The 27,826-nt window shown below is 43.1% G+C and overlaps 1 protein-coding gene across 1 annotated transcript in view; it reads left to right on the top strand.

Moving 5' to 3' along the window:
- The window catches only part of KCTD16 (potassium channel tetramerization domain containing 16), a 439,697-nt gene extending 412,361 nt beyond the window's left edge, over positions 1-27,336 (top strand). The window contains exon 2 of the mRNA XM_078653052.1: positions 25,698-27,336. Within this exon, the coding sequence (XP_078509178.1) occupies positions 25,698-26,149 (452 nt within the window). The 3' untranslated portion in view covers positions 26,150-27,336. The remainder of the gene's footprint in view (positions 1-25,697) is intronic.
- Positions 27,337-27,826: the final 490 nt, after the last annotated feature.

The raw sequence follows: 27,826 nt of genomic DNA, 5'->3' as shown, positions 1-27,826 counted from the left end.
CATAGATAGGACTGGATTTAAACTGTATTAAAAATGTCATACACTGCAGGACATGTTCAGTTTATTCACTCAGTATATAATGACATTGGTATATATATTGATAGGGTAATCATACAGTCTGTCAAAATGAATGACCCATCTCAAAATAGATGACTAGTTTATGCGCATATACAGCCCACACAGTCAAACACACTGATCCAGACGAATGCAATTGTATCATTTTTTTCTAAATAATTAAAAACTAGCCTAAACAAAGAATACCCTGTGAAAGGAAAGAATTACAGCGTTCAACAGCAAGTCAGTTGATGCTTCATATCTTCCACGTGTTTGTGAGCACAATCCTCAGCAAGAAAGGATAGCTACAAGCAGTTGGCAGTTCACAAAATCATCACTGAAACTCCCACGGACCCGCAGAGCGGGTGAAGAAAAAGATGCCACATGTGGGCATTGTTGTTACACTAGTTTAACAGCACCTGACTTGTTGCTGAACACTGTTTCCTTTGGTAGTTGGTGTCTGTGGTATGATTTTAGAACCTGCTAATGCGGACTGTGGGACTCACACCAGTCAATAGGTAGGGCACTGTTATATACATGTTCTTTAAAATGCGAAATTTGCATGCCTGCAGGGCTTTGTTTGTGCACGTTTCCTTACTCTTTTTGCATGTATACATGAGTCATGGTCTTGGACTGCCGGCCACCTCCCCCCTTACCATACTGACTGAATTACCCAATTCAACCAGTCAACACATGGGGGTCTTTGGAAGTCAGGGGGTACAGGGCCCCCCCCTGGCCGTATTTATTAAAATATAAAACAAATCAAAAATTTTAATCAAATAAACATTTCTGACAATTATTAAAATGCACACTTTTCAGAAGATTAGATTGACATCCGTTTCGACAAGGTATGATGGGCTAACCTTAACAAATAGCTAGTACAGCGTGTTTCCTAACCAAAATTACACGGCCCCACGGTGGGGCGAAGAGCAAGCCTGGGAGCGCGGGCACAAAGAGGACGCTTCCCGCGCTCCCCAGGCTTTTAACCCTTTCGCCGCCGCGGCCCCGCCCCCTCGTCCCGGAAGCGCACAACTACTTCCGGGGCGAGGGCACGGGGCAAGCGGCCCCGAAAGGGACGGGGTGTGGGAGGGGCCGGGCCCCGCCATGCTTGCGTGGGGGCCTATTGGCCCCCCCTTGTATTTCTGTATGCTTAGTTGAATACCTCCGAGGGTGTGTATTTGCGCATGTTTGTCTGCTTTTTACTTTGCGTCGGTGTTTATATGTCTGTGCGGCTCTGTACGTGTTTACGTTTGTGTTTGACACGCGTCAGTTTTTGTTTGCGCCTTTGTGCGTATTTCATGATTGCACTTCTAGTGTGTGTTTGTTATTATCAGATGCGTACCTGCGTGGCGCCCTCACCTCACCCCTTGCGGTAGCTAATGCCTCACACTGATCGAGGACCTGAAAACCTATAAAGAGATTTAATGTGTGTTCATTGCAATGACATCTTGTTCTGGCTGAAAGTCGAGAGCAGTCACCTTGTTTGAGAGCTGACGGGGCCCAGGGACCCCTGTCTGAATGTGAGCGCAGCGCCTCGGCGTTCCCGTCCATCCCTAATGGGCCTGCTGCACTCGGAGCCGCCGCGATCAAAAACATTTTAATCAGTGTCGAAAATCTTAATCAATTCCTCCTACAGTAAGCGCTGAATATTCATTACATACTAACGGGAATTATTGTCTTAATTAGCTGACAAAGGGCCTATTATATGTTAATTAAATGCACTCCGAAAGTATAACAGATTATTATTCAGGAACTGCTGTCCTTAGCTTCAACCAGAATGAAACCAGAGAGCCATCTGGAGCAGGATGGCACCTCTTTCAGTTTTCATTTGGTCTTTCAGACGGGTTGTACAAAGTGTCTTGTGTGTTCCAGCAGGGCTCTGGGGCTAGGCAACCTGTAACGAGAAATCATAATGTTTGAATTCCAAAACGTCCTTGAAGTACGTGGCATCGCATCTCAGGGTAATTTGGATCATTTGGTGTTTTCTTTTTGCAAATGTTGACATTTTTACAGGATTTTGGAACAATAGCATGTGCCAGAAAATACTTATCTGGAACAGAACGAACTCCAGCATAATTAGGGAAGTGCTGAATGGCAGAGAAGAGATACTCTTTGTAGGACTGTGTGGCTGGAGTTAACTTGAAATTACTATAACTGTTGAATTTCAGTGTTTTCTTTTAGTGGAAAACATTACATTGAAACTGAAGTTTTCAGCTAACTTTAACATCACTTTAACATTTGTCTTTTTCAGTCATTTTTTTAAAATGCAAAGTAAGACATTATTACCAGCCCTGTCGATAACCTATTTGTTTTTTAAGTAAACTTCGAGTCCCCCCCCAAATGTAATATTTTATTATCATACGTGAGGTCAACCCTACACCCATGTGTGGCTGCCCATAGAGCCTGGCCGCACGCAACCCACCGAAGACACTCATGCTCCGCCCCTTTAAAAAAAATCAGATTCCATGAGATTCTCATATGAAGCAGCCCGAGCCCTGCGCTACCATGGGAACGTGGGGACCGGTGCTGGCTCCCACAGGACCGGAGAAACCTAAAAAAGTATATCTTTAAAAATTTGGCTCCAGTGGACCCCCGCAGAAGGTCCAAGGGATCAAGATACACCTATGACCTTATATCTTATTGTTTTTTTAGTTTTCAGGACACAGGGACCATGCCCCCTGTCCTGAAATGGGAGCCACAACATTTCTCTTCATGCTTTGGCACGAGTTCCAGCAGCACTTCACAGTAGCCTTTCACGCCCGTGGGAGCGAGGCAGCTGATGGGAAAGAAAAGCCCACCCCGTCAACCACATCACTCTTTTATTTGAAGTTGCATGATTGTGGGACTTTCGCACGCCTCCTGTGAATCCAATTGTTACATATGCAAAGTTATTTAAACTATTTAGCAGATTTACACCAAACCACAAAAAGATGGTTTCTCGACCAAGATCTAGCTTCCTGCCAAATTTGTTGTAATCCCATTCAGGTAGCTATTTTCATGGTGAGCTGTTCAATTTTCCAATGTAAAATTGCATGGGGAAATTGTGTTTTAGGATCCCCTTTGTGAATGATCACCCCAAAACTGTCCAGGAAAGAGCTGAGGAGGGTGGACCTCTTTTGGTAAGTTTTGTGCAGCTTTGTCAAAAGGCGCTAAAGTTAAAACCAAACCAAAGAACGCTGTTCCTATGGTAACTAGGTCATAACTATTACTACACTGTATATATATGTTCTCAAAGGATACGTGTTCACTCTAGACTTTGTGTCTACTATCATAGACTGCGCGTGGATCTATTTCCTAATTGTTCAAAGACTTTAAGAAACAAGTCTATGAGAGTATGTTCAGAATTAGAGCCTTAAGGGCTGCTTTCATACATCCCTTGACAGTTTAATGGTTTAAGAGAAAGAGCAAGGTGCAGAGTATGAGTTTATTTAGAAGCTAAAGAAAAATGCCCTAATGCCAGGGCAGGTCTATAAATTAGAGGGGTAGGAACAAAAGCTATAGGCTGGAAATAGCCTCTTTTCTACGTTGTTCTCTATTTAGTTTGGTGCATGAAGCATGCAACATAACAAACATTCAAAGGGGCCTACCATTGCTATTAATAGTGCCACAGGTGCAGTGACTGCACTTACACCCCAAATATGGCTGTCTTTTACTACCACTATTCGCAGTTCCGTGTATAGAGAATTAATTTATAAAAAAACATTGGCAAGGTCAATATGTCTGGTTTTAATGTGCTAAGGTATGCACAAACATGCATAATTTATGCCACTCCTTTTGCTACCCCTCTCTTTTTCTGTCTCCTATGTCTGTGCCCATTTTTGTAATCTATAATTTGCAGTGCTGCTGTTGTTATCCGCCAAGCTTGCATGTTGGTACCATCCAGCTTCACAACTTTGAATAATAAAATATAGGGCATATTCATCAAAGGCACAAAAAGGAGCAGGTTGCAAAAAGATATGTGGTCTTTATAATTGGAAAGATGTTTAACAAGTATGTGAATAGATTATTTGTAATTTATGAATATAGAAATTATGAACACGATTATATTTTCTTTGGGGAAGCTGTCAAATTACTGCTAATTAACCTTTGGCATATTAACCCCTTTGCTGCGGGGCTTATTCACCTGCTGTGCGGGGGAGAGGGGGCCGCGCACGGCGCCACCGTGCTTGTGACGAGCTCGGCTCGTCGCGCTGCACGGTGGCGCTATGCCCGTTTTGGAACATTCAGCACAGCGGGGAAATTATCCCCGCGTGCGAGCGTTGCGGCGGTTATGACGAGCTGAGCTCGTCATGAGCACAGCGCAACCGTGCATCATGACGAGCTGAGCTCGTCATGAGCACGGAGAGTGTTAAACGAATAGGCCCTAGAGGATGGGAACTGGAAATGCCCAGAGGTGACGGGCCTCACACCCCTTCCCTTTATAAAGCAATGGCCTTCTGGGATAGGGTCTGATGGGCCTAGGAAACCGTAGGGGGGAGGGCTGCATGTCCCCTCTTCTTTCAAAATATATTGAAATAACCATCTGGGCCCTTACCCACCTCCAGGGTTTTCCATGCGTATTCATGAGGATTTTAGTGAGTTGTTAAAATGTGGGAGATCTATTGTAAATTTTCGTTAAAATGTGAGAAATCTATTGAAAGGTAGAAATGAACAATTCACACATTTCTGGCTTGGCACAAAACATTTGGGAATCACTCCCAGAAGTAGCCAACAGATCTATTTGCATGTGTAATGCAAATTTTCGCTTGCATATAGACTTCTTTCCTGAATACAGAACAATTAATTTTGCAATTATAAATTAATGTTCTTACAAAATGATTTTTCGTGTAGATAAATCTATGACTAGTGTTGGTCAGGGATCTTAGGGGGCGGGAAAGCCCTGTGAGTTTGCATACTCCGAAGCTTCAAAACCAGTCACTCATCCCTTTCCATTCTGGGAAAGGGTGAAGATTTCCTTCTGTCGAGGGTATGATTAAATCACTTTCCAGCATGGCAAAGGGAGGAGAAACACTATAGGAAAAATGGTTTCCCTGTTGGAAATAAAAAGTTAGCCCTGAAGCTTGCCATTTCCTCATGTGCAATCACATTTTCGAAAAATAAATGTCAATTTAGCTTTTTAATGAGTCTCTCTGGAAATCTCCAGCTCTTGTAACTTACTTTGCAAAACCTGGAAATCTTTTGAGAATCCCAAAAAATCAGAGGCTTGCACTCTAAGAAGCTGGGAAACATGCAGGTGAAGCTTTCCAATGTTTCTTTTCAATAAATGTCAATCCGTGCAACATACAAACTTCTAGCATCATAAGACCTGCGCCTCTTGGGTCACAATTGGCAAGTAATTAAGGATCAATAACCGCCATGACATGGATAGGGTTTGTGAACAATAAAAACGAGCGCCTTCTCCTCGGCAATGCATTACCCAAGGTCAGAAAGCATAATAAACTTTAAATGTAGTCTCTATTGAGCTTTTTCGAGTCGAGATAAAGGCCGAGCCTTGCCATGGGGGTAGTAAAGGATGCTGGCCCACATGGCGCACAGACTGGCAGGCTCCAGAGCCATCGACAAGCCAGGCGCAGAACCGGAAGGATGGAGTGCCAGGCAAACAGCACTCCTCAAGGGCACTAAACATTGATGTGATATGAATTACTGACCTCTATTGTTAGGAGTCATCTTTCTTAGCAAAGGAAGCTGTAAAAATGTGGATACATTTTGTTGGCTGGTGAATGGAAACGTGCTACTCTCATCTTAGCTTGGATGATGAAAGCATCCTTCCTCGTCCATTCTGGACCCGAAGGTGGAGAATATTATGTTCTTGCTGCTCTCAGGGGCTCAGAAATTACATCAAAAGCCTACAAGAGAAGAAAGGGATACATAGCTACAAAGTAAGGAATACAAATAGAAAATGCTCAGGCATAGTAACAAGTATATTGGCTTTAAAATGTTTGAAGACGTGCTTTGTGTCTTCAGCTGCTATTCTGAAAATAGATTCTTGAGTACTCATAGGTTATTATGGTCTGGTAGGAAGGTAATTCACTGACTACTTAATGGGTAAGCATACTCTTGAGCTACTCTTGAGTACAAAGGGCCCCATATGTCTTCAACATTACTGCAGTGGCAAGTAATCAACGTATTGGTACGTATACAACACAAGTCCTAGGCAGGTAAATGATCATATTTGTCAGATATGCCTAATAGAGGCGCAGAAGGGCCGGATCCATGGCAGGCTATAGTCATAAGATAAAATTACCTACAATCAATCTAAATGGAAAAGCATTTACATAGTAAGTGGCTAACACGAACATTGGGCATGAATCCGGTCAACATGACCTTTGTTGGACACCCCGAAAAATTCAGATCTTAGCAAGTATATAATTGAAAGTGATTGAAGGATATACGTACACATCGTTAGCACCTATATTAATCAATACATTTTTTAAGTATTTCTCTTATGACATTGCAGACACAACTACAGCTGAAATCTTTTAAGAAAACACCTAAGAATGTATCTCTTCAGAAAGCCCTGGAGTGATATTGAACATCAATGGAACCTATGCGATGGGAACTTGGTTACCTAACTGGACTTATGATATATAGATCAACTCCTTATTTAGCAGTATCCCCCTTTCATACTTGATTGTTCATGTTACTGAATACATGACCCAATGCACAAACACACACGTACCACATACATGCAGTCTTACAACTTGACAATGGGACATTTACAGTTTGAATCATGACAGCAGTATGATACCACTAGCCACATATTAACAAAATTCAGCTGAAGTCACTGGAAATGTATATTATTATGTATTCAAGTACTGCCAGATGGAATCGAAAATGAATGGATGAATTTGCAATCATACATCCAGATGTTAATAGAAAAACAAGGGTATTGGAGATGTGTGCTATAACGCAACCAGATTTTAGCATCCATATGAATCAAAACACTAGTGAGGAATTCTGTCACACATTTAATCTTTAGGATGTGTACATAGCTCAAATCATCGAGAAGATGTGCTATAAAACTTACACATGATAGAGCATTTAGTTTAAATAGCTGGATAGATTTGCTATAAGTGAGTTAGCATATATATTTCAAATCTAGTGAGAGTTCATTTTGAGTGTCACAGAGAAGAAATCACATATCTGGACGTTTGCATAACAACCTTATTCTCTTTTTTTTTTTATATATTTTTTTTATTGAACATAGCAATGGTTAATCAGTGGTACAATGCATCTTTACAGTTTTAAATAAATAAATAAAGAAGAAAGACATCTATATACAGATATATATCAGACATGAGAATTAGGAAAAGGGGAAGAGATTCATCGAGCACAGCAAAAAGGGAATACAGATAACGATTTAATCTAGAAGGGACTGTGCAAAATCCGCAATTTATAAAGTGACGTTGTAAAAAAGTGCAAAAGCCTACAATAAAGTGCTACTGCATGTGCAAAAAACTATGATACAGCGATATCCAAAAAAAGTGCGAGTGCTTTTAATTGTACTAACCCTTTCTTTATCTTTATTCTACCTTTGCTGCTCATCCCTCCTTCAGTTGAACCAAATCCCCAAAATATTTCCAATTCCTTTCAAATCTCTTAATAGAACCTACTCTGCCCGCATATGCTTTTTCAAAAAGACAGGTTCTCCTCATCTTATTGAACCATTTTATAAGTGATGGAATTTCCCTTGATTTCCAGTTTTGTAATATTAAAGAGCGGGCAATCGCACATGAGATAAATATAAATACCTCCTCCGATTTGTTGATATTGCTTCTATCCTTGCTTATTCCAAACAAGGCTACTTCTACCGTTGGCGGAAATGGTCTTCCAATGGCCAATTCAATTTGCGCGAATATCTCTTTCCAGAATGGCTCCAACATAGGGCAGGCAAAAAAAATATGATACCATCCCCCCTGGCCATGTGCTAAACATCTAAAACACTTATTTTCTGTTCCAGGAAACATTTTTTCCAAAGCCTCTGGCGTATAATAGGCTAGCCAACGAGACAGAAAGGCCATCCTCTTATAGTTGGCAGCACGCAAGGATTTGTTTCCCAGTAAACAGAGAGCCTCCCAATCTTTGAAGGAAAAAAAGCACTGGGTCGAGAGACTTACTTTGTTCAGATGTTTAACAATGAGTGGGGATTGGCCAGAGCCATGGAGCAATTTATACCACTGCCCTATCCCGCTGCTCTTCCTACCATAAAGGTTGTTTAGTAAATTATCAGGGGTATTCAACAAGCCACTTCCTTCCTTTTTAATAAAATGAGTGATCTGAAGATATTCAAAAAAGGACAGTCGCCTTAAAATGCTGGATCTAGTTATCGCCTCTTGCCAACTAATAACCCTATTTTGGACTAGCAAGTCTCTCAATTCCCGAAACCCACACAATTCCCATTTTTTAATCTTCGAGAAACTTAACGGAAGTCCTATTTTACTACATTCAAACAAACTTAGATATTGGGAACCATCCGAACCATGTTTTTTAAAAAGCAGCAATAAGCGCGTAGTATATTCTTTCAGCGTCTTATACCTCGATTTGTTGGGGAGTTTTGCGGTCTTTAAAAAAATAGGGATTTGAGACCCTGCTTCTTGGACCATCTTCTCCAAAAAGAAATTGTCTCTTGTCTGATACATCCTTAAAAGACCTGCCACTATATCAAAGAATGCAGCTTCATAGTATGTTTTTAAGTGGGGTAGCGCTAGCCCTCCTTGATCTATTGTGAGTTGCACCACCGGGAGTTTAACTCTAGGAGTTTTATTACCCCAAATAAATCCTCTTAACATTGTTTCTAATTCTTTAAAGAAAGACACATTAATTTTTAACGGTACATTAGTAAACAAAAATATAAGTAGAGGCAGAACTGACATTTTAACCATTGACACCCTACCAATCACTGTCAGGGGTAACAAGAGCCATTTATCTAACATATGCTTGATTTTATTTTTCATTCTTATGTAGTTTAGTTCTAGAAGCTTATCATACTCTGCAGTTACAAAAATACCCAGATATCTTATTGGGTCTCTTTTTGCAGCTTGAGCTTGCAAGAAATTAGGGAGAAATCCTGTATCTGTATTTAAAGCAAGAACTTCAGTTTTTTTAGCATTTATCTTATATCCCCCTATCTTTTCATAAGCTTTAAACTCTTTCAATAAGTTCTCAACCACCCCCTTTTCAGGAGCAAGATAAAGAATAATGTCGTCAGCAAAAAGTTTTAGTTTAGACATGCCGAGGATGGGGGGTGTGATAGCTACATTATCCCTAATCCTTGCCACCAAGGGCTCAATGAAAAAAGTAAAAAGCAGGGGAGATAAAGGGCAGCCTTGCCTAGTGCCCCTGGTTACATTGATCCTGCCGGCCTGTTGTGCATTAATTATTACCTGAGCAGAGGCTCCAGAATATATATTATGTAACATCTTAATTATCTGAACCGGGAATCCAAATTGTCCAAGGGAATAAGATAGGGCGTCCCAATTTACCAAGTCGAATGCCTTTTCGGCATCAACCATTAAAATACAAGCTGGCAGCGAATTGGTGTTCAGATAGTCCAAGGCCTGAATTAGGTATTCCGTATTTGTGGCCATATAACGTCCTGCAATAAACCCGGTCTGGTCATGATGGATTACTTCCTGAGCTGCCAGAACAAATCTTTCTGCCCATATTTTCATAAGTATTTTGTAATCAGAGTTCAAGAGGCTAATTGGCCTGTATGAATTTACATCATCCTTTTTTTAATCTTTTTTTAAAAAGCATATAATTGTCGATTCTTTGAAAGCCCCAGGAACCGAACCTCCTAATTTTATATGGTTAAATAATTTTAATAGAGGTTGTTCTAATTCAGCAAGAAATACTTTGTAGAACTCTATAGGGTACCCATCCTGACCACAAGCCTTTCCCCCAGAGGTCGCCTTGATACTTGTACGAATTTCTAATACAGTTAATTCCCTATCTATTTGTATCTTCCGGGATTCCGAGATTTTAGGAATCTCTAAATTCGCAAAATATTCGTGAATCTTTTCTTCCTCTACCTGGTAGTTTGTGGAATAGATTCTCTCAAAGTGATCTAGGAAAATCCCAGAGATCTTCTCATTTTCCACCACTTCGATCCCACTCAGAGGATCCTGGATTTTAAGTATATGGGAAGATTCCTGTTTTTTTTTTGCAGAGTTGGCTAGTAATTTCCCAACCATCTGACTATCTTCATAGATTCTTTGCTGGAAAGTTTTTGAGTTATTTATTTCTTCGAGAGTAAAAAAATCCCTTAAACATGCTTTAGCTTGCTCCAAGTGGTTTGGTTGAGACTGGAGCTGTAATAAATACTGCTCCTCTACAGTAGATTGTAATTTAGCTATTTTTAGTTTCCTTTCCTTCGCCTGAGCACTTGTGAACGCGATTATCTTACCCCGTGCTGCTGCTTTAAACCCACCCCAAACTGAGAAGGGTTCAGCTGAGTCTTGATTTATTTCGAAATATTCCACAATCCATGATCTAAATCCAGATACCCAGGTTTGGTCCTGAAGCAAAGTGCGATCTAACTGCCATCTTGGGCGCTCCCTATCGGTCCCTCCCAAAACAAGATCCAGTTCAATTCTGCCATGGTCGGAGAAAGGATTGCATCCAATTAGATTATTTGAGATCTGCAAAGATCTTGATATCAAGAAAAAATCTATTCTGGATGCAGTCCGGAAACGATGAGAATAGCATGTGAACAGCTCCCTCTCTACATTCTTGGAGCGCCAGGGATCCCGAAGTTGGTATTCATCTACAAAAGTTCCGAGAAAGCCTTTAGTTCTGGGCTTCAACTGTTTTTTATTTTTATTTGAAGTATCCCTTTTCAGATCTTGAATAAAGTTAAAATCCCCTCCACAAATAATTTGTCCTGGGACACCTCTTAACACCTCATGAATTTCTTTCAAAGAAGAAACATCGTCAAGAATTGGGCCGTAGTAGTTCACGAAGTTTAAGGGCTTCCCGTGAAGTTTAACTGTAACCCAAAGCCACCTTCCTTTGGAGTCCCTTCTGGTCTGAATAAACTCCCAGGGTAGATTCCTAGAGAAATAAATTGCTACCCCTCTCTGGGCAACTCCCGCAGATGAAAAAGCAGCTTGACTAAAGTATCTCGGAATAAATAAGTTAGGGTCGTTGGTTTTCAGATGTGTCTCTTGAAAGTATACTACTTGAGGATTTAGTGAGATTACCCACTTTAAGAGAGCCCTATACTTTTGTTTGTTCAGCATACCATTAGCATTGATTGACAGTATCTTACATAAATCATGATTCATTTAAACTGAAATATCTTATCCTTGTCAAGTACCAAATACTGAGAAAATAACTATTACATCCATTGCTTATGTATCTTTTTACTGCGTTTCTCACCCCCTGCTCCCCCCCACCCCAGGAATGTGGCAACACCCCGCACTTCCACGCTGACCACATTCCTCCCTCCCTTCCTTTTCAACTGGGTGTCTTCTTCCTACACCCTAGGTGACCCGACTGACTGGACCCACCCTGTTTTTTACCCAAGAAATGTGTTTTCCCCTTTTATAAAACGCTAGCTCACCCTTTTGCCCCCTCCTTCCCTACACGGAGCCCACAGGATTCCAAGAGAGGACGAAGAGAGAGAAAAACCATTGAGGTAGGAGGGGAAGGGGAAAAGAGGAAAAAAAAAAAACGCCAAAGAAAGAAGAAAGAAAGCAAATTCTTCTCAATCCATTTCACTCCCTACCCCCTGATATCTCTTTCAAGAGAGACTGTGCCTCATCTAAATCTGAAAATAAGAAAAACTTCCCCCTGACCAAAACTTTCAGCTTCGATTGCTGAGCAATCGAGGCTTGTGCCCCATTTGCTTTGAATAGCTGTAAAAGTTTTACAAATTCTTTCCTTCTTTTTGCAGCTGCCGCTGTCATATCAGAAAAGATCCTGCATTTTGTAGTCTCAGTCACTGCAAATTGGCGTTGCTGATAGGCCTTCGAAAGAATCCTTTCCTTGATCCTGTAGTCTGCAAAGTTCAGTAGAATAGTTCTTGGGAATGGTGAGTTTGCAAACCTCTGAGCTGGAACTCGATGGGCCCTAGTTATGGTCAGGTCTCCTTCAAAATCAGGTAGAACTGACTTCTGGATGAATGAGTTGACCCACTGGACAGTATCAGAGCCTTCTGTTCCTTCCGGAACTCCCACAATTCTCAGATTTGATCTTCGAGAGTGATTTTCAAGCTCCTCGAGCTTGTTCTCCATGATGATCCTCTTCTTTACTGCTTCCTTGGCACCCTCCGAGGCTAGATTCATACGATCCTCGAGGATAGAAATCCTCCCCTCTGCCTCTTGAATCCTGCTCGGGAGCACCATGTATAGCTCTTCAAATTTATCCATCCTAGCATGGAGAGCGGCTATCTCAGTTTGCTGGTTGTTCTTTATTTCCCGAATTTCATCTAGGATCAGATTTAACATTTCGCGGATATCTAGCTGATATCTTACTTCCGTGGGTATACTAGCAATTTCTGCCGCTTCTGCTCCTGATGTTTCATTCTGTGGGGTCTCCCCTTCCATGGCTGACTCCTCCCTTGCCAAGTGGGGGGTTTGTGGGGTTTGGGGTCCAGATATCAAAAGAGCCTCAGAGCTTAGGCCCCCCCCCCTCCAATAGAGCAGAGTCTCTAGAATCAGCAATGTCAATAGAAACAATAGAAGATTGTGGAGGAGGTGGTGGCACTAGAGATTCCGGGGACACCTTCTTGGCAAAAAGAGGGAAGTGTCTCAGTTCCTTTGCTCCATTAGCTCCATTTGCACCATTATCACTCTTCCTTATTTCCTCCGTTAGCTGCGATGGTGTTGAGATTGAGACTAAGACCTGGGTGGGGGTAGGGGTGGGGTTCTGTTCTTGAGCCCCTGCCTGAGGTTGCGCCAGAGAGCCCAGACTTTTACGCCCCTCTAGGGTTACTCTCAAGTGATCTTCATCATGGAGGGAGGGAGAGAGGGGGAGAGGGTGGGAGGGAGGGAGGGAGGGGGAGGAGAAAGTATGTTCGCCCTCCGAGGACTCCGGCGTAGTATCTTCAGCAGAGTTACCCTCTCTAATCTTATCTTTCCCTTTCTCTTCTTCAGCTTTGGCTGCCTTACGTGCGGCTTTCTTGGCTTTAGCTAGTCGTGTCCTTGCCTTTGAGCGGTCGGCCATTTCGACTTTGCTTAATTTAACCACCTCCTCTCCCTCTCCCTCTTTCATGGGTTTGCCCATTGTGGTCTCTCCTTTACACCTTCCTTACACCCTTTTTTACCTTCACTGCAGGATTGCAAGGTTATTTCTGTTTCAGGTTAGAGAAAAAAAGGTCCTCGCCGGGTTTTGGCGGAACCCGGGTGGTGCACTCTAGTCCTGATCCAGAGATCAAGTGGTCTAGCCGGTTTGGGAGTAGCCGCTGACCGTAGCAAGTCCACAAAATCACCCCAGCCACCACCTCAGACAGCTGCTCATTTTCAGAGGCAGAAGACAGAAAATGTACTCGAGTTTAAGCTAATAGCTTAAAAACAATGCTGCTCCATAGACCACAGTCCGGAAAAGAAAAAGCTGCAGCAGCAACTTTGTTTTTTTTTTTAACCTCCTCCAAGTCCTCCTCCAAGCCCCCAAAGCGTTTTTGCAAATCAATCACTCTGTCACTCTGTCTGACCTTAACCTGGGAGCTCCGGTTGATGACAGATGGCTGGAGGCTGGATCGACGCTTTAACACGGCATTTTCTCTTAACAAAGCAGCGTTGCGTTCATCTTTTCACGCATGTCCGATATTTTATGTGGCAAATCCCTCTGCCACTGCCTGGATTACGAGCGGGTTTTTTTCGAGCGGGAGAGCTCAGCTAGCGTCTCGTCTCACTATCGCCATTAGGGGGTGGAGTCCAGCCTTCAGGTCACGGGAGACTACGCAGAGGCGTGATTCTCTGCAGCCTCCATCGCACCTCGCTATAACAACCTTATTCTCATAAACTTATCATGGTCCAGGTGACTAACAGCTGAGGAAATAATCGTTTTCTACCTGTTCATGCGTGTTGCGTTTCTCTATTACCTGTGCAACAAGTTAGAATTTTCTGATAATCTATTGATACCATTGATACTATTCTTATGCTCACTATATAGTAACAATATTGGTAAAAAATCTATGAAACAATTTGCCTCAAAGAGGCTTTGGATGCCATAAAAATTGATTAAGCCACACGATTTCGACAACAGCATTTCTATACATTTCAAAGGTTATAATACACACCATAAACAATAAGTAAGATTGTGAAAAACAGGAGATTTTAGTTAAATATAGATCACGCAGTGTAGGTTTTCCCACGTGTTCACCTGGCGTAGACTATCAGACCTATTAGATGGTTTCTGTAAGAGGTGTTTTAACAAAATAATTTAATTGACAAAAAACGTGGGGAGCACCAAACATATTCGTAATTACATTGAACAGTACACCATTCTTGAGAAGTAACTAACTGCTCCAAACCTCAGGCTCTGTGAAGAATCCGTGTAGCTGGCTGCTTCCACTTCAAAGAAAAAATCAAGGGCATCTCTTTCCTCTTTGTATTGGTTCTGAGATAGGTACTATTCATTTTTAGAGCTTAACTTTTCTTCGTTTCTGACCTTAAAACCCTTTTCTCCTCAATTCAACTTTTTCCACCACTTCATGTTATTTGAGCTAAAGCCACTTGTTAAATATTTTGATAAGTAACTACTTGTGTTTTTAAATTGCATTTGTATCTTAGCATTTTTTGTGATTTTTAACTGTATTATGATGTAATTCTGCTGCTGTAACACACCTCACAAATATTCCCTGAGAATTACACTGATGATTTTACCTAGTCACCACTTGTGAGTAAATACTAGGGGAACTTTTTGTAATATTACCGCCACAGTCATGCAGCAAAATGTCATAGAAAAGAACAGGTGTTTTCACCAAATTATTCAATCATACTCATATTCTTGATCTTGGAAAGAAGAAGCGCGAGTTGTCCTAGTTGCAACTTGAATATAAATTATCAGGTTTTTAAATCCCATTACCAATCGTATTGTGCATAATTGACGAGATGTCTTTAATACATATTACTGGAAACTCCCTAAGGAAACGATTGTGCTTTTCTGTACACATATATGAATTCCTGCACAAAAATAGGAGAGCTTGTTGGTTAAGTAGAGAGGAACAATGCAAGACTTTGTGCGCGGCAGGATTGCATATCCTTATAAAATGTGAGGTGAGACAGCGTTGGTTCATGGGCAAAATGAGAACATTGAATGAAGCTATGTTTGTTGATTGAAAGGAACATATGGCATTTGTGTCAACACATATCCGCCCTTAAAAATCCTGAGTAACTGTTACCTGGCTGTTTTGCCCAATACTCACATCCTCCTGTCTCCCCTCCTCCATCACATCACTTTTTTAGCCCCTGTCTAATTCAATTGGAAATCCACTGAGATTTGGATAACTATATTACAGGCTAATTCAGGCGGCCATGTTTGACTAATGCAACCAGGAGCAATAACCTGCTATTGTTAATGCACTGTAAAACGGTATGTGTAAATCAAAGCTGTATCCTACCCTGCCTTTCTTCCGCACCTTTGATTCACCTACAAATAAATCTAGGAAATACGTTCTGTTGACTTTCTTTTTATCCAGAAGATAAGTTCATAAACTTGTATGTTCTGTTTTAAATATGTTCACAATATATCTGAAATAGCTGAAAAGGAAACACTTGTTGTAATGCACTTTCTTGAGTTCGTTCTCATAACATTACCTATTATTATTTGAAGTTGCCAGAATTTGTATATCATCTTTTATCACTAGAATAATGCTGAAGTGCTTTTTTTAATCTGTGTGCATTTTTTGCTCGGTTGCGTGATTCCCACAGATCAGTTCTGTATGTTTGGTTGTGTTTGACTGTTTAGGAGTCAAACCTTGTGTTTCTCATTTCAATATGTTACCCTGAACTCTCACCTGCTCCTGTCCTCCATGGATGAATGAACGCATGGATGTAATTTAGGGGTCACCAGAGGTCGCAGCTGCGACCCCTGCCTTGCTACCTCTAGCACTCCCTTTGCGACCCCTTGCCTCAGAGTCGGCAAACTCAGTTCCAGAAACACGGGCAGCTCGTCCTTAAGGATTTCGGTTGGGTCTCCACATTCCTCGTTTTCTGTCAATGTTTCATGACACTAAGGGTCTAAGGGTGAATAAAGTATTATTTACTGATAGTGTAATAAAGAATGCAGTTCAATTAGCTGGAATATGGCTCTCACTGGCTTGGTTGGTTGATAGCTTTATTTCGATATGCAGATATCATAAAAGCATTACATGGGTATATAAAACAGCACATCGTAAGTATAAAAGACTAATTCAGGTTAAGAACAAGTAAAAAAAGGAAGTACCGTTAGTACACAGAATATATTAGTTAAAAAGAATTAAATTGCAATGGAAAGTCTCTTCAAGCGGATCAACCAGGCCCATTTTAAAAATTTGGAAACGCCACAAACTATGGGGGAAGAAGTGTCAGATAATAAAATGCGTAGCGCCACCATATACTGGCGAGTTCCCGATTGACTGCAAAGAGGTTTAAGCCAGCGTTTTCTTGGACGGGAATAATCGGGGCACTCAAAAAGGAAATGTGCCACCGTTTCACGCCTAGTGGAGCAGAGGGCACAATAGGGTGATGCCTGCGCAGGCATGTTCCATCTTGAGAGTAGGTCTCCTAGGGGTAAAGTACCCACTCTGAATTTGATGTAAAGTGTCCGATCTGCTGGAATTGTAATAAAGTCCAGATAGGGCTCAAAGGCAACCACGTCTCTGATTTTCAAAAAAGCTGCGGTGGAGTTGCAGTGACGTGGATTGCCAATGAGCTGGGCAGAGACCCACTCCCAGTATAGTTTTTTTAGGGTTACCTTCGGTGGGGCAGATTTTGTAGTCCAACAAGACCCCAGACCCAATTCCCCCAAAAGGTTTTTAATGTCCCTTAACCATTTGATCTTGTGTCAACCACCCATCCCCATCACCTCTGACAATCCATCCGCATAGGTTTTCAGTTTGGGAATCCTCCACAGACGTGCCCATAGAAGGAGGGGCCGGAGGCGAGCCTGGTCCATGATCGGTTTGCATCCTACGTCCAATAGCACCGGGACTGTTGGGGTACTGAGAGGAATGGCCAGAATATCCTTCAAAAATGTGTTCTCTGCCTTGGATAGAGCCTCCAAATTTCCAAGGCCCCATAGCTCCGCCCCATATAATGATGCCGTGACAGCTCTGGCTTTTTAAATGTCAATTACGGGAGCTACACATTGTTTTGATGAATTACGATACTCCCTTAACAATGCTCCCCCCACCCTTTTGTGACTAAGGGTCATTTTGTTAATGTGGGGTGACCAGCTCATGGCATCACTCATACGAATTCCCAAATAATCAAATTCGGAAACTCTCTCAAGAGGAACAGAGTTCAGGACTGGGGGACGACCAAGTTTCCGTGGAGGGTGCATGATCAAATATTTCGTTTTGTCCACATTTATCACCAGCCCTCTTCTTGAGCAAAAATCCTGGAAGCGGTTCAAGAGTTTCTGCAGACCTTGGGGAGTTTTAGAGATGAGGAGGGTGTCGTCCGCAAACAACAAGGTAGGAATCCGCACACCCCCCAGGGAGGGTGCATCTGCTGGTTCATCAAGCAGGTGCTCTACCACACCGTTTACATACAGGGAAAATAGTGTGGGAGCTAAAACACATCCCTGTCGGACGCCCCTGAGGACCGGGATCCTATCGGTCTTTTCCCCATTCTGGCCCCACCGCACCTGTGCATAATTATCAGTATGTAATTTAATAAGGAGCAACAGAATGTAGGGGGGCAGCCCAAGACCCTGCAGAACCCTCCAAAGTTCCTCCCTAGGAACCAGGTCAAAGGCAGTCTTCAAGTCAATAAAAGCTAAGTAGAGACTACCTTTGCCCAGCTCCACCACCTTCCAATGTAGAAGCATCAGTCTAAACACTTGCTCAATAGTTCCTGTACCGGAACGGAAGCCTGCCTGATAGTCAGACAATATGTGGTTTTCGTCCACCCAATGAAGAATCCTCCCCAGGATCGCTTTTCCCGCCACCTTCTGGGTTGAGTCTATCAGGCTTATCGGCCTGTAGTTCCCTGGATGGTCCCGACAGCCCTTTTTAAAAATTGGAACAACCTCTGCCCCTTTCCAAGACTCAGGGACAGGGCCTCCCTCTAGGATGGCGTTCAGAAGCACAGAAACCAATTTACCCCATTCACTCGGGTAGGCTCGGAGTAGATCCCCTGGAAGCCCATCAGGGCCAGCTGCTTTCAGGGGTACCAAGGATTTAATAACGTTCATAACCTCTCGTGCAGTGAAGAGGTCTGTGGCTCTATCCAACGAGAGTGAGGGAAGGGAAAATGGCTCATTAAGAGGCCCTTCTACTGCTGAATATAGGGCCCAAAAGTGGCTAAACCACGTCTGGGCTGGAATCGTACAAGTCCTCAGTGTGTCATCAGGACGGTTCCTAGAGCCCACCAAATTCCAAAATCCCTTAGCGTCCGTCCCTCGACTAGCGGCCAAGAGATCCCGCCAAAAATTATCCTCCCACTCTTTTTTTGCGGTTTTAATGCAATAGGAGTAGAGCTTCCTGGCCTCCCTAGTCCTTGTTTGGGACTTGGATTTCACAGCTTCAATAAGTACTGCCTTTGAATCCCTGCATTTGTGGTTGAACCAACCCTGTCTTCTCCTTGGATGTGTCTTATCCCCAATGTGACTAGATTGAACAATAAACAGGTTGCTTATGGCCAGGGTCAGGTCACAGAATGCCCCTGACACCTCTGCTGACCCTCCCTCAGGGGGATCCAAATTGTCAAGGGCTGCGGCTAATAGCTGCGTTATAATGGTCACCTTCTCTACCGAAAGTGTGAGCTTAGCCCACTTCAGCCGCCTGCCGCAATTCGAGACAACTGTTTCACCGGGAGCAGTGGTGCGTAGAGAGGAGCCTCCTGTGCCCACCAACCACCAAGGAGTCAAGGCAAGTGAGAGGAGATTGTGATCACTCTCCATGGACGATATAATTTCCATATCTTTCACCGCGCTCCATAGGTGAACGTCTAGCAGAATATAGTCAATTCTTGACGTGTGGTTAGGCCTATTAAACGTATGGGCGCCCACTCTATCAGATCTTGTCCTGCCGTTAAGGGCCCTCAGGTCGAACTCCATAGTGAGACTATTAATCTGGAGGGCCACTTCCGTCCATCTATTGATTGGGGTTAGCTCTAGAGCCGGTATCCCCCTCCTCTGATCTTCCTCCTCCTGTTCAAGGGTGACGTCCGAGCCAAGGGGCTCGAACATACAGTTAAAGTCACCCGCGACCAGGGTGCATGATTTATAGGGGGACAACCTGAGTAGGCTCTCTAAGAGAGCTATAGTGGGCGATTGTCTGCCTCCCTTTGTGCCCCGAGCATAGATGTTAAAAATGTTTAGAATAACACAACGCCTGGAGTTTTTTAGGGTAATATTGAGGAGATCCGGACAGTTAGTTTGGTGCTCCTCTACCCTACAGTTAAGAGAAGAGGCCACCCAAATAAGGAGGCCTCACGAGGGGCGTCCCCTGCCTGATTCCGGATAGACAGCAGGTATTGAGTGGGATGAGTAACCCGCCTTATGGGTGGGCTCCCTGCTCCATGTCTCCTGGAACACACAAATGGAGTAATCCTCCACAAGGCAGTTCCAGTCGGGCAGGGCCAACTTCCTGTCTAATCCAGCCACGTTCCAACTGAGAACCCTAAGAAGTGGGTCCGTCACAGCTGTAACACTACTGGACGCGACATCGCCGCCCATGTCTGCCTCAACCGGGGTAGGAGGGCCACTATCATCTCCACTAGTGTCCCGCCCCTCACCTGGTTCACATCTAACCATAGGGACTACATGCTTTCCTGTTGTGGTAGAAGGGTTAATCAACGTTCGGGAGAGAAAAGGAGCCCCACCAAATGTAAGATCCCCCCTAGCCTCCCCGAGGGAATCAACAAGTCAGTACCCCATAGGACCCCAACTCGACCTTGGCCATACCGCATGCGGCTGGAACTGGGGTATCCCAGGGTAACGTTGGCCACCAATGTTGTTATGGTAGGTGACCACATCGGATAGACCATGGTGGTTCATGACTGGCCGCGGGTAGAAGTATGATAAATCCACCACATCAATACCAGGACCGCCCACAACCTGGTTGGAATTGCAGATTGCGTGGGCAACTCTAGTATCTTGAAAGTTAACTACGACGCAATCGCCTTCACATAGTTTCTTACCCTGTCCTACCCAACCCACCCTACGCATTGCAAGAATCAGACCATCCACACCGCTGGGTAGGGTTTTTTTGGCTTTTAGCCAGTGCATGGTTTTATTCTTAAGGGCCTGGTGGGTTTCCAGCTGGGCATCCTTCAAGATGGGGACATTGATAAGGACAGCAACATAAGGGTGGCACTCTGGGGGGAGATTTACTGGCAGACATTTTGGGGCCACCTTCTGAGAAGAGACCACTGGGGGAGGAGCTTCCGGATGTCTCGTTGCTGTTCTTGCCTTTGCAGCTGGGCCAACTCCCCTGGCATCAACCATGGACTGAGACAATTGTTTTGGCTTAGGTTGGTCCCTTCCTACTGGCAACCTCATTTGGCCTGGTTTAGTTTTTACATTCTTTGGTAGCTGGGGGGTGCTTGCATGGACCTGGGCAGTATGAATAATAGTTCCCGGTTGAACGATAGCAGGGACCACGGAGACAGTAGTCAAGGCCTTGCCTACTGCTGTAGTGGATGCAGTCGTTAACGGGGGTCTTGCCTGAGTTAAGCCCACTGTAGCCCCCTTTCCATCATTCCCACCCATACTGTCCTCTCTAGCTCTGGACTGAAGTTTGATAGGGGTTTTCGTGGAAAAAAAGTTATCTAGGGTGGTCTGCTCGAACCTATCTAGCCTTTCCCCCAGACCCTTAACTTGGTCAACGAGCGGGGCCAATAGGGACTTGACCAGGTTCTCCAGTAGCTTTAGGGGAGGCAGTTCCTGTGATGCTGCAGGTAAGGCAGCGAGGATGGGCAGAGCCTGCACAGCCTCAGCCGCAGGTACCAGAGGATCATTACCACCTGCTAGGGCAGAGGTCAGCATAGCAGAACCGCAGCTATTTGTTAAACCGGGGCCACTTGGCGCATGCTTCCTCGGGCGCTTATGGAGTGAGGTAAGGCTGCCCTTCCGAGTGATCGCAGCTCTCACTGGCAGCTAAGGTAAGGGAAAAATACATTAAAATGTATGTTGTGTGCGTGGTTGCAGTGGAGAGCCTTGTTATGTGAGCGAGTGAGTTTGTGTGTATGTGTTAATATTTGTGTGTGAGTGAGAGTAAAGTTCAAAAGATGTGTGATGTCACTTCCACTACCCCTTGCATTTTGATGAATTGATGTTCATGAGTGTTTGGGTGCCATCTTGGGCAAAGAGGTTAAGATTTTGGCATGCTCAAGATATCAGCAGATTGTCTCTGGACTGAGACATTGCTGCAATACCTGCAGAAGGAGAATCTATTTGCTGTAACTCTAGTAATGGAGTCAGGCAGAGTCGGAAAAGCTAGAGGAGACTGAATGAGGCAACAACGTTACAAAAGTGAATACAAATATTCTAGCAAACAGGAAGGTGAGTTATTAAATGGCACCGATATTACGCTTTAGGAGGAAGAGACGCCAACACTTTTTGTTTGGCAAAGATAAACATGCATTGTAGTTTATTCCTTTAACGCCTGGTGAAGTGACAGGAGGCACCTGTTGCTAGGATAAACCAGTAAGTATTATTAGAGCTGGATATGTTCGCTGCTGGTATGGGGTTCTGAGGAGTTTGCAAAACTGTATTTCATGGTAACTAAAATAAATGTACAATCTGTGCGAGTTGGAGGTGATAATTGCATTGCACTAGGAGGACAGCTGCTTCCTCTTGACAGCTGAATAGATGATTTGGGCATAGTTTCAGTTTGAGAACAGTGTGTAATGCATGAAAGTCGTTCATTTCCTCTGGGTGCGATTGAGTGCTGGTGGCTGGTTGCCATGTACTGTAAAAGTACATGAAGTCCACGAGTGCTGCTGTCCCCCAGTGCTCCTGGATGTGCTGGTGGTGGGAATTGGAAGTTACGTATTGCATCCTCCCGCTTCAAGCTGGATCTTGGAGACTCTACCGCATAGGTTTGTTGAAAGTGCCCTACAGTCACGGCCAACTTTCCAGGTATGACGCGCGGGATGTTCAATTCAAGGGTGATGGGAGCATAGAAATATATTCGCAAACACAGACCCTCACATTTCAGAAACCTCTGAGCACTGGGACTGTTACCCATCTCTTAACAATAAAATAGATATAGAGCTGAAATGGTGGATTTCTCAATAGACATGTAAGCCTACAGTCAAACACAAACTAAAATATTGTTTGCAAATAGATATACAGACTGACAGATGGATAGAAGACGGAAAGGATAGTAGTTAGACTGATCGACCAAGAAATCCATACATTGATGGATATATTTAAAAAATAGAAAGATGAACATACACTTTGATACATAGCTAGATATGCCCTTTTCCTGTTCAGTGAAGAAGCAGCCATGGTAATTAGCTGTAGCTTTTTTGATGACAGCCTGGTCTTCGTATCCGCACTGAATTAATGTCTGTACTCTAATGTATTTTCAGACCCACCACAAATGCAAGAGGTGTTGGCATTTATTGGGTTCAGAAAATAACCCCTTTAACCCTCTGTCCGTAATTATGGCCCTCATTACAATGGTGGTTGGCCAGACCACCGACCGCCATTGTATCGGGCAGGTTATCGTCCGACAATGAGTCAGCGATTCCATCTGTCCTATTATAATAGGACCGCCGTGCAGGCAGTCATAAAGTGCTTTTTCTACTGTGGCTTTTGCTGCGGCCCAGGAATAGGGCCACAGCACAACCCACAGTAGAGAAAGGCACTTTGTGCATATCCATGAACCACGTGTCAGGCACCATGCGGTGCCTGCACAAGGTTGTGTGGGGATGCACCACCGTAGAGACCCCATAGGGATTAGGATATACCTTTCCAACTGCCTGTTCATGGTGGTCCCATGACCTTGAAAAGGCAAACGGAAAGAGACTTTGGGGGCCCCAAGTTGAGCCCCTGTCCCTCGTAGGCCAGTGCTAAGTTGCCTGGGGGGACATGTAGCTGCCTCCCAAACATCCAGACCAGTATCAATCTTGTTGGCATTCATTGGTGAGGTTCGGCTTCAGTAAAGCGATCATGTGACCCAGGTCTGAGCTTACTTGTTGCATTTAGGGCCTCTCACTTAGAAAGCAGAAAAGTGATAAGTGGAATACCTGAATTATTTGTCTCATTCCATCCCATTATTTATTTGCTTACTAAGACATTACGGACAGGGATCATTCCTTTTCAGAGCTGTTTTTCTGACAAAGACATGCATTCATACAACTACATTATATTTTAAAAAAAGTGATGATATTAAAAGCAAATGATAAAAATTTGCTGTGTTAATATGATATTCTTATTAATGTATAATATTATTTTTTATAATATTGAAACACAACCTTTTAAATTTTTTACAAGATGGAAATTCTTTATACAAACCTTCGAATAACTTTGATAACTCCTTACTTCACTTTTTTAGCCTTTATCTGATTCCGTTGGAAGTCCACTGAGATTAGGATAACTACATTTCTGGCCAATTCAGGCAGCCATTTTTGACTTATGCAATCAGAAGCAATAACCTGCTATTGCTAATGCACTGTCATACGGTATGTGTAAATCAAAGCTGTATCCTATTTTGCCTTTCTTGAAATCCTTGATACAAACCTTTGAATAACTTTTATAACTTTTACGAAATAAGCCTATCTTTGTGACTTTGAAAGTAGTTATGAATGGTTGGTGATATGTGCCTGTTACTTTTCATAGCTTTCATCAATAAACTTCACCAGTTTTACAAAGCAAATCATTTTTGTAAAAACTGAATTTTAAATACTTTTCATAACTATTTTTTAAAAACAAAAACAAATACTTTTCGATTCCAAAAAGCTGTAGAGATTAGAAATATAAATTGGTGTTTTTCTTCCAGTCATCAATAACACGTTGATGTATCTGAAAACTCAAGTTTACATTTACAAATCCTAACAGTTTCACACTGCGCACCATTATTTAGAATTCATAAATACTATTCATACTTTCCAAAAATTAAAGCTTTTGTTTTTATTGAATTTTGCAGATTTCTGTCGTGCAAAATCTTTATTGTTGTCAGTAACCGACAACATAACCCTGCCGGCAGAAACTCCGTCCATAGGGATTACGGTGGGACCTCCGACTGGCCGACGGGCTCCTTGAGCTCATTAGAATCCAGCTGGAATGACCCGCCCATTTGACTTTCAACCGCCTGCATTGAAATGCAGCAGTCTTAAGTGAAACCTATGATGTGACTCGGAAAGTCTCCGACCTATGGTCACGTCACATCGTAGGGAGGCCCTAAAGGTGTGAACTTGAAAGTGACAAATATTTCACCACTGTTCATGGACATGGAGTAAAGAAATGTAAATCTGCACTTACCTATTTATGCTTACCTTGATGATATCGTTGTAGTCAATATTCTGGAGTTGATTTTTTTGAGCACCAATTAATGGTAACAAGTCACTGGGGGCAAGCCTCAGACTATGGATCCTGCTCTGCAGGTACCCTCACACTGATTGTAAAGTCAGGTCATTCCCAATGTTTTGGAGGGGGAAAAGTATATTAATCCTGCTTCCTCGTTCCCACATGTGCAGAACATTACCACGTTCATTAATTGATCTAGTTGGTCTCTGGCCAAAATAGACAATATGCTTTTGAACTCAGGATTTGATGGGGTCAGTATTTACTCTCACATGTGTCTCCGTTAAACTGCGCCTAATACACATCAAATTCACATTATAACAGGAGAGCCTGTATATGTTAACATGTTTTAAATCATGTTCCAATATGCCTTTTGTAGAAGTCTGCAAATGAATATGCCTTTATAGCTCACTGCCGAAACCAGGGGCGTAACACAGGCCCCCGCATCCCCCGCGGTGCTGGGGGGACCTCTAGCTCCTAGGGGTCCCCTCGGCACTGCACTCTGGCCGGAGAGTTCTTGGTTGAGCCCGGAGGGGGCCCCTCTAAGCACCGTGCAGGGAGGCCCCTCACTTTTCGTTACGCCAGTGGCCGAATCCTATAACACAAGAGTTGTTAAAGACCCGCAACTCTAGTTATAGGCCTGAGCCTAAGAGTAGTGCTTTAAACAACTGGTATAGCTCAAGACGGAAGTGCTATAAAGCTATGAGAAGTTTCCTCCCACGAGGGTAAAAAGTTATAAATTAAACAAGGTCAAACATTCTTATGTTCTAATACTTAGCACAGTTTGTCTCTAAATTCTTTTTGTGATGTGGAGTAGGAAATGTGAGCCCAGTTGTCTGATTTGCACATTTCAACTTGCGCATGCGCGACAAATATTTTCTCAAACTGAAGTTCTAGCTAACCTGGCCAATTTTTACTGAGAAATCACTGTGATGTTTACATAGGCATGGTAAATGCAAAGTGACAACACTGGTTATGTCCCTACTTATTGAGTTCATTGAGCCTTTTCTTTCTTCCAGGTGGCGCAACTAGATGGCCATCAACCCACTGTGACTGCTGCTGTAAGAATGGCAAGGAGGATAAGGAAGGAGAGAGCGGCACATCCTGCAATGAGTTGTCTACATCCAGCTGTGACAGCCAGTCGGAAGCCAGCTCTCCACAAGAGACGGTCATTTGTGGTCCAGTCACGCGCCAGTCCAACATACAGACTCTAGACCGGCCAGCAAAGAAGGGTCCAGTTCAGCTGGTCCAACAATCGGAAATCCGACGGAAGAGCGACTTGCTACGAACTCTGACCTCAGGGTCACGTGAGTCAAATGCCTGCAAAAAAAAAATCCTTAAAGAAAAGCTCTCCATTGAGGAAGAGCTGGAAAAATGCATCCAGGATTTCATGAAGATAAAGATACCAGAGAGGTTCCCAGAGAGGAAATTTCCCTGGCAATCGGACTTATTACAAAAGTACAAACTATAGAAAAAGAGAAAGAGAAATATTTATTATTGCAAAGTTGTAATTCTACAGTGCATAACAAGTAACAGTTCATTGGTAGGTCACATAAGCCCATCAATAGTTTTGCTTAATTTACCTATGTCACTTTAACCTTCCTAGACACAGGGTAGCTCACAATTTTTCCAGAGATGAAAGCACAATGCAGTCTTTTGTGTAATGCCTGCCCAGCGGATGGGCTGTTTGTATTCTCAAGAATGAAAGCACATAAACCGAAAACACAAGAATTCGGACCCTGAATGGGGCCAGGTTGTCCTGAGGAATGTATTATTGGACAAACAAGGGCCATGTCCCGAGTGTGGTCGTACATGTGCAATTCTCATTCTCACAGCAACAGCAGGACCAAGCCTTTAAAGCCACGTTAGATGAGCCCACTGTACATAGCTGTTCCATAACTCGTCTCATTTCACTTTCTTTGATAACAGCTGCTCTGCGAGCACAAGTGACCTGTGGTTGCATCATGTTCTCAATTTGTCTACGACTGTGGGGACCTGCCTTTCACGTAGCAGTAAAACAATGCACTGCCAATGCCATTCATGGTTTTAAAGGAGGCCTTTTGAGAACTCATGGCAAATTTTCCTGGTGGCACAGACTAGAAGCACATCATTATTACATCCTGCCTTTCCAGAGTTCGGCTCAAGATTGAAGGATGCTGTGATTCCTTGCAAATTTGCCATGGCTTCTTGCCAGCATCTGCTCTTCACGCAATTCTTTTAATTTCATGTTTTAGGTGGAAGAGCTGTCATCTGCCTCTCTTGTTTAGGGACAATCCACGAATTTTGCCCATAAAATTTTACCACAAAGTGTTCCCCAAAAGATTAGACCACTCCCATGCTTGTACATGAGTCGCTTCAAAATCCGCCGAATTTTACCCACCAAAATGATTTTTAGTTTAGTGTGGCTGCCTTTTGTGTACCAATCTCATCACATGGATGCGATATGGAAGATGTTTTTATTCCATACAATGGTTGTTTTGCACTTTATGTGGCATGCATCAGACTGGTTGTCTATTTTGGAAATTGTTTGACCCATACAGTAACCTTTCTATGTACCAGTGTCTATAAAGATGTTGTTTCCTTGCTTTGAGTGATGGCTTGGAGACCAATGTGTTGGTTATTTATTCACACTTGACTCTTAGTCTCACCTAGGCCAGTTTGCCCTTGCGAGCCCTGGTGGCGGAAGAGTAAGGAAATCCGATTTATAATCTTTCAGAATATTTATTTATTTATTTATGTAATTATTTATTGATTCATTTCTACATTCTTGTACAGAACACTCAAGCCTTGCGTGTCAGTGTACTGTGCATAGACGGAATGCAGTTGGACTTCAAATTACATAGGCCCCTGCAGGACATCAATAATGGCTGATAAGCAACAAGAATAATGGTTGACAACCAAACAGAACATGGGTATTGGCAAAGAAGGAAAGGGATACGAAAGGGTTGGGCAGATAATACAGTGTGCAAAGGTGGGAGTAGCTAGGTGTGTATGATGGAAAGGTAGACAAGAGAAGGGATAGAGGGTGGAGGAAAGAGGGAAGAGATAGCAAACATAGTTGAAAGGAAGAACAAGTGGGTATTTTTAATCTAACTGGTAGTTACCCGAGCAGTTTTATTTCAGGAGTAGGCTGAATAAGGGTTTTCTT

Source organism: Lissotriton helveticus, chromosome 7, assembly GCF_964261635.1.
Source record: "Lissotriton helveticus chromosome 7, aLisHel1.1, whole genome shotgun sequence".
NCBI classification, from domain to species: Eukaryota; Metazoa; Chordata; class Amphibia; order Caudata; family Salamandridae; genus Lissotriton; species Lissotriton helveticus.
The sequence above is the reverse complement of the archived record's forward strand: the minus strand, read 5'-3'. Positions and strand labels throughout refer to the sequence as shown.